Source organism: Histoplasma capsulatum, genomic scaffold (genome assembly GCF_000149585.1).
Source record: "Histoplasma capsulatum NAm1 scaffold_5 genomic scaffold, whole genome shotgun sequence".
Lineage (NCBI taxonomy): Eukaryota > Fungi > Ascomycota > Eurotiomycetes > Onygenales > Ajellomycetaceae > Histoplasma > Histoplasma mississippiense.
Genome location: NW_001813978.1, coordinates 2,037,710 through 2,044,232, shown reverse-complemented (window position 1 = coordinate 2,044,232; position 6,523 = coordinate 2,037,710). Strand labels below are relative to the sequence as shown.

The window sequence follows — 6,523 nt, the reverse complement described above, 5'->3', positions numbered from 1 at the left end:
ATGGTTTCGACACGCGCAAGATCCCTTGGGAACCAACCCGAATCCTCTACCACCTCCGACGACCACAATGCCCGATTGCAACAGTTAAACGATCAAATCCGTGAACGAGAGCAACAGTTAGCTATTCTGCACGCGCAACAACGCCTCAACGAGTTGGAAGCACAGATTCGCGAAGATACTTTTATCGAGTCCCGACCAACCCAGGATATCGCCGCAGAACTACCGCAAAATCGACCCGCAGACAATATGGATGATGATAACGAAACACCGCCGAGATTGGAGATTAAGGATTACTATCGAGGAAAGAATATGTTAGAATTTGAGGACTATAAAGATCGCATGTTGACTCTCTTTGCACGCCACCGTCGATATTATCGAAAAGAAGAACGCAAGATAAACGACGCCAAACTCTACCTTGATGCCCACGTTAAGCAGAAGTGGTTGAATTTTGTATCAGCATACGAGAGACGCGGAGGAGCAACACCGTTAACATTCGACGATATGCTATCACACCTAGAGATGCAAATTAACGACCCGCAGAACCAGCGTCGATTGGCGAGCCAAAGATTCCAGGATGCTAAGCAACAGGAGTGGCAGTCGATACGCGACTTTTCTAAATATCTCGAAGATTGGGAGTATTACTTACCCCCATACAGCGAGGAACAGAGAATGGATAACCTGCGTAGTAAGGCATTGAAGGTGCTACGCACCGAACTCGACCGTCGAAATCAAGAGCCCCAGAACTACGAAGAGTTGCTTCGAACTCTACAGACTCTCGAGGAAAATATGCCGGAGCGACGACGCGCCATTCGCAAAGGCAGACCTGCGATATTCGTAGGGAATCAGCGTCGTTCTGATAAATCTAGCAACCGCCGGAATTAATGGAAACGAGAGGGAACAGACGAGTTAACTGAACAAACCAGAAGGATAAATATAATTGGATGAAGGAGTGCTCACACTGCCATAAGAAGGGGCATGTCGCAAACGATTGTTGGATGTTATACCCCGAAGAGCGCAACCAAGTCCGACAAGCAAAAAACTAGCAATCCCAATCGTAGGAGCAGCTGCTGCATTGGGAATACAGACGACTAGGCTGCGAGATAAACACTTATTGGCAATGAACGCCTGGATGTTGACAGAAGCAGGATGGTCAATGGCGTGGACGTTAGTAGATTCTGGCGCGGATGCGAACTTCGTGTCCCATGCTTGGGCATTGAAATATTTCTCGAAGTCAGAAGGTAAACCGAAAGTAGTGGAAGCAGTTGATAATCATAGGGTTAAATCATATGGACAACGAAAAGCTGCAATGAAGATTATCGATGATGAACATGTCCTCCGGGAAGGATTCCACCATTTCGAAGAAGCCGACATCAGTGGATACGATGTAATTCTGGGTATGCCATGGTTGCAAGCTGCGAACCCCGACATTGACTGGGTGCGAAGATGCTGGACCTATAGGAAAGCGTCAAATATCAGCCACGTGCACCTAGATACCGCTAAGGAATTTGCAACTTTAATGGACAACAGCAACATTATATTCGCCGCCTTTCCATTGCGAGCTGCGCATGCAGCGACTGAGCCAAATATCCCGGATGATTATAAGGATTATCTTGATGTATTCCGAGAAGATATACCTGACGCGGAACACGCACCCCACGATCATGCCATAGATCTCAAACCTGGCAAGGAACCACCGTACCGACCGATATATAACCTGTCACCTCAAGAACTCTCCGTCCTCCGAGAATATATCGAAAAGGCATTAGAGAAGAATTGGATACGCCCGTCCAAGAGCCCAGCCGGTGCCCCAGTATTATTCGCACCGAAGAAAGACGGAACCCTGCGTCTTTGCGTAGATTATCGAGGGTTGAACGAAATAACAGTCAAGAATCGGTATCCGCTGCCCCTGATAAGTGAAATACTCGATAGATTAGCAGGTGCCAAATTATACACGCAATTGGATCTTAGGGACGCGTATCATAGAATCCGCATACGAGCGGGGGATGAATGGAAAACGGCGTTTCGAACACGATACGGACACTTTGAGTATCTGGTTTTACCCTTTGGGCTAACCAACGCCCCTGCGACTTTCCAATCTTATATCAACAAAGCCCTCAGTGATATTTTGGATGTATATTGCGTGGCTTATCTTGACGATATCGTAATCTATTCGAATACGCTTGACGAACACGTCGCCCATGTTAAGAATGTGCTGGAACGTTTAAGGCGATGGAGACTATATGTGAAACTTAGTAAGTGTACGTTCCATGCAACAGAAATTGGATTTCTGGGTTTTGTGATTACCACGCAGGGCATCACTGTCGAAAAACGCCGCGTCGATACGATCCTAAATTGGCCTGAACCGCGAACAATAAACGAGCTGCAAACATTCCTAGGATTCGTCAACTTCTACCGACGATTCATATACAAGTTCTCGATAATAACGGCACCCCTGACTGAGTTGCTAAAAGGATACGAAACAAAAAAGGGGAAGAACAACGCACCTGTCCAACTGGGCGAGAACTGCAAGCACGCAATACTGCAGTTAAAAGAATGCTTTACAAAAGCACCGTTGTTAGTTCATTTTGATCCGCAGCGAAAACTCCGTATAGAAACGGACGGATCTGGCGTTGCAATCGCCGCAGTAATATCGCAATTAATGGATGATGGTCACTGGCACCCGATCGCGTTTTGGTCCAGAAAACTCACAGAAGCAGAAAGACGTTATCAAACATATGATTTAGAAATGTTGCCGATTGTAGAAGCTTTCAGGCAATGGCGCCACTACCTACATGGTAGCAGGCACCCAATAGTTGTTTTATCTGACCATGCCAACCTCCGGCGCTTCATGACGACGAAGCAGCTAAATGGGCGTCAGATTCGTTGGATGCAAATGCTCTCAGCGTTCGATTTTGAAATTGAGCACCATCCTGGGGAAAATAATCCCGCAGATGCACCAAGTCGTCACTCAGATTATATAAAACACGCAGCTCCCTTGACGGGGCTCCCTACCCTGCAAGAGAAGCTGCGTAAGGGGATCTTTAAGTCACTAAAGACAAAAGAAAACACAAAGTTAGACCAATGTGTCAAGATGGTGCGAAAAAATCTGCAAGTTAAAGAAAATTGTTGGGCGAAGGGGCCCGTAGTCATCGATGACAACAAACCCTGCAGGATAAAGAACGCACCTGCAGATGAGAACGAAGTCGCCGGCGTTACGGGGTTAGACCTAGGGACCCTGGTGCCACGGATTCTAGCCGTTAAGGTATTTGAGTCCGAGATAGCCTATCGCGAAGAGGTAGCTGAATCTATTGTCGAACTCTTGCTGCAGGTTCAGAATAGGGACGCTGGCACGTCTGAACTTCGCAGAAGACTAGAGGTGGGTGACGCTAGCGTAGGTGATCGTTCGACCTGGGCAGTAGACAAAGATGGCCTGCTCAGGAAAGATGGTAAAGTCTACGTACCGCAAGACAAGGCCGTAAGGCATGAAATAATGAAAATGAACCACGATGATCCCCAAGGTGGCCATTTTGGACGTGACAAAACCATCGAAGCGATCAAACGCAAGTACTCGTGGCATGGTATGAGCGATGAGATTGCAGAATATGTGAGGACCTGCGATGTTTGCCAACGCGTCAAGATACCGCGGCATAAGCCGTACGGGTTGCTACAACCACATCCAGTGCCAGATAAGAAATGGCATACAATCAGTATGGACTTTATTGAAGGCCTACCAGATAATAAGAAGGGAAGTCAAACTTACAATGCTATTGTCGTATTTGTTGATTCGTTCACTAAATGGGCCATAATTGTACCCACATCTTCAAAGCTAGATGCGGAAGGACTCGCGGACATTATTGTATGGAAACTTGCGAAAAACTTTGGCCTACCTGCGAACATTATTAGCGACCGAGATTCATTAATAAACAGCAAGTTCTGGTCAACATTATGTTACTTACTCCATGTCCGACGAAAATTATCAACAGCCTTCCATCCGCAAACCGACGGCCAAACGGAACGATTGAACCAGGTGATTGAACATTATCTTCGCACATATTGCAGCTACCAGCAGGATAACTGGATAGAGTGGATTCCCCTGGCGCAATGGGCATATAATAACGCCTTCCACGCATCGATAAAAATGACACCATCTGAAGCGATGATCGGCCGACCAACTGAACTTCGTATAGACGTGGAACCCCCAAGCACGGGCGCGTCAAAGTCGGCGATAGAACAAGTGGAACGGATGAAGCAAGCGGAAAACAGGATTCGAGAATGCCTAGAAGCTGCCAAAGCAGCTGAGAAAAAGTATTATGATCAGCGCCATATACCAAAAAGCTTTAAGATAGGGGACTGGGTAATGCTGCGTGCAAAAATATATCCACCTTGCGACCTTCACCCAAACTAGATCATCGATTTTTGGGTCCCTTCCAAATAATTGATATACGCGGTACGCAGGCGTACAAACTGAAGCTTACGCCACAATATAAAGGAATTCATCCCGTGTTCCACGTTTCCCTTCTCGAACCGTATCACGCGCGCGACGGACAGATCCCACAGGCAGAACCGATAATTATAGACGCGCAGGAGGAATGGGAAGTTGAAGCTATATTGGATAAACGTCAGTACCGTGGTCAAACCCAATATCTTGTTAAATGGAAGGATTGCACAGACGCGGATAATTCTTGGGAACCTGAAGAAAATTTGGTGAACAGCCAGGAGTACTTGGAACAGTTTAATAAAACCTATCAGGAGCCAGTCAGTAAACGAAAACGAAGAAGGCGACGATGACTGCTGGATATACTTATTCCGCCCAGGGATTAAAAAACAGATCCGCCTCAGCTTGGCCAGTGTCATTTGAGGAATTGTCACCAAGGCAGACCTGCTTATTACCCCGGATTTCCTCAACTGGCGAAGCACGACGTTTCAACGATGACTTGGGAGCTGCGACCGGCGATGTAGCCACCGGGATCTCACCAATCACTGTTTCAGCCGGGGCCTCAGGGGAACCATTTCGTTGAGCCCCACGGATCTTCGCTGCGAAGAACTTAACTGCAGCTGTCACAGCGCCCTGTAAAACGTTAACGTTCGAAGCGTCTGCACCAGCGACAATTAAATCCTCAGCTGCGTTAATAGCCGCCTGGGCCAACTCGACGGCATCTGCTGGCACCTAATACAGGTTAATTCTACGTTGTTAAATGTCGAATACAACGACAGCAATATGCTGCTGCGTTCCTTTCTAACACTTCAACGGGACCGTCCGCTTCCTCATCTTCGCCAGCGTTATCGGATAACTCAAGTAACGCACCAAGATCCTTGCCCAGTATTCGATATATGGCAGGCGTGACAGCGTGTCCGCCCGTCGTTCACAAAGCAAGGGTTACTGGAGGGTTTTGCAACCTTTCCAGACAACCCAAGCAAATGCTCTCGATGGCATTCAGCATATCACCCTCCATAGGTTCTGAACCGGCAACGGAAGCAGCTGGTTCTGACATTCTATTACGACATTAATCAGTATCAAGAACCTTTTAAGAAGAGAGAAGAGGCAAGAAGCAGCAAGAAAAGAACAGATGTTGGTGGTTAAAATCAATATTGCAATATCGATCAAAGAAGTTGCAACAACACAAAATCCGACCCAAAATAGAAAACGCAACCACGCAACCAAAACTTCGAATGTCGCAATAAAAATCGCATGGGAAGATACAGTGTACTTTGCTTGATCAATTGGTGTATTCTTTTAAATAAAAAAAAATCGTTGTTGGTGATGATGGTGATGATCTCGTTAGGATACGATTTGTGGTGTAAAGGTTAAAGGAAAGGGGTTCAGGGGTTGTGCCTAAATCATGATTGGACCGCGATAACACCGGAACTGGAACAACGTTTTCCCGAGTCAGCAACGCTTCGGAATTAACCCGAACAATTAATTCGGTCCTATCCTGCGAACTTTATACAATATCAACCACACAGCACATATTACGAACTTCGCACAATAAGAAGCCCTGGGGACCAGGCCTTTGAAGAAGGGAGATAATTGTAATAGGAGCAACGGAGATATCTATATTAGGAAATAGATACGTGGCGATAGATACGTGGCGATAGATACGTGGCGATAGATACGTGGCGATGGCAATATTATCTATATAATGCTCGCTGATATCCGTGGATTTGAGGAGATCAGCGATTAGCTTTGAACAATAGAGATTGCTACCTTCTTAATATCCTTTGTGCGTACTTCACACTACTCTTGTAATTACTCTTGTAGCCCATCTCTTACACAGTAGTAGCTTTTGCAGAAGAAGTCTTTGCAGTAGAAACTTTCACAGTAGAAGCTTTTGCAGTAGCAGCTTTTGCAATAGAAACTGAAGTTATTGCTGCTGTAGGGATGGAAGGGGTGTCTTTCATGTTTGAACATCGCGTTGTGGTCGAACGGCGTTTTGAAGGCATGATGATATATATATGCACAAATTTTCCGAATTAGAAAATCAGTATAGTCATTCAATAGAATATGAATAATATATGCAATCAG

At 46.1% G+C, this 6,523-nt stretch overlaps 2 protein-coding genes across 2 annotated transcripts; one reads left to right on the top strand and one right to left on the bottom strand.

Moving 5' to 3' along the window:
* On the top strand, window positions 1-4,405 carry HCAG_05468 (hypothetical protein; the record flags this gene model as incomplete). The annotated part of the gene is made up of 4 exons (XM_001539951.1): window positions 1-685; window positions 1,302-2,252; window positions 2,613-3,029; window positions 3,192-4,405. The coding sequence occupies 4 exons, from the start codon at window positions 1-3 to the stop codon at window positions 4,403-4,405; spliced, it is 3,267 nt and encodes a 1,088-aa protein (XP_001540001.1).
* Window positions 4,406-4,801: 396 nt separating this feature from the next.
* HCAG_05467 (predicted protein) lies at window positions 4,802-6,264 on the bottom strand (the record flags this gene model as incomplete). The annotated part of the gene is made up of 4 exons (XM_001539950.1): window positions 4,802-5,167; window positions 5,382-5,493; window positions 5,986-6,147; window positions 6,230-6,264. 4 exons carry the CDS (start codon window positions 6,262-6,264, stop codon window positions 4,802-4,804), a joined length of 675 nt encoding a protein of 224 aa, XP_001540000.1.
* Between the last annotated feature and the right edge of the window lie 259 nt (window positions 6,265-6,523).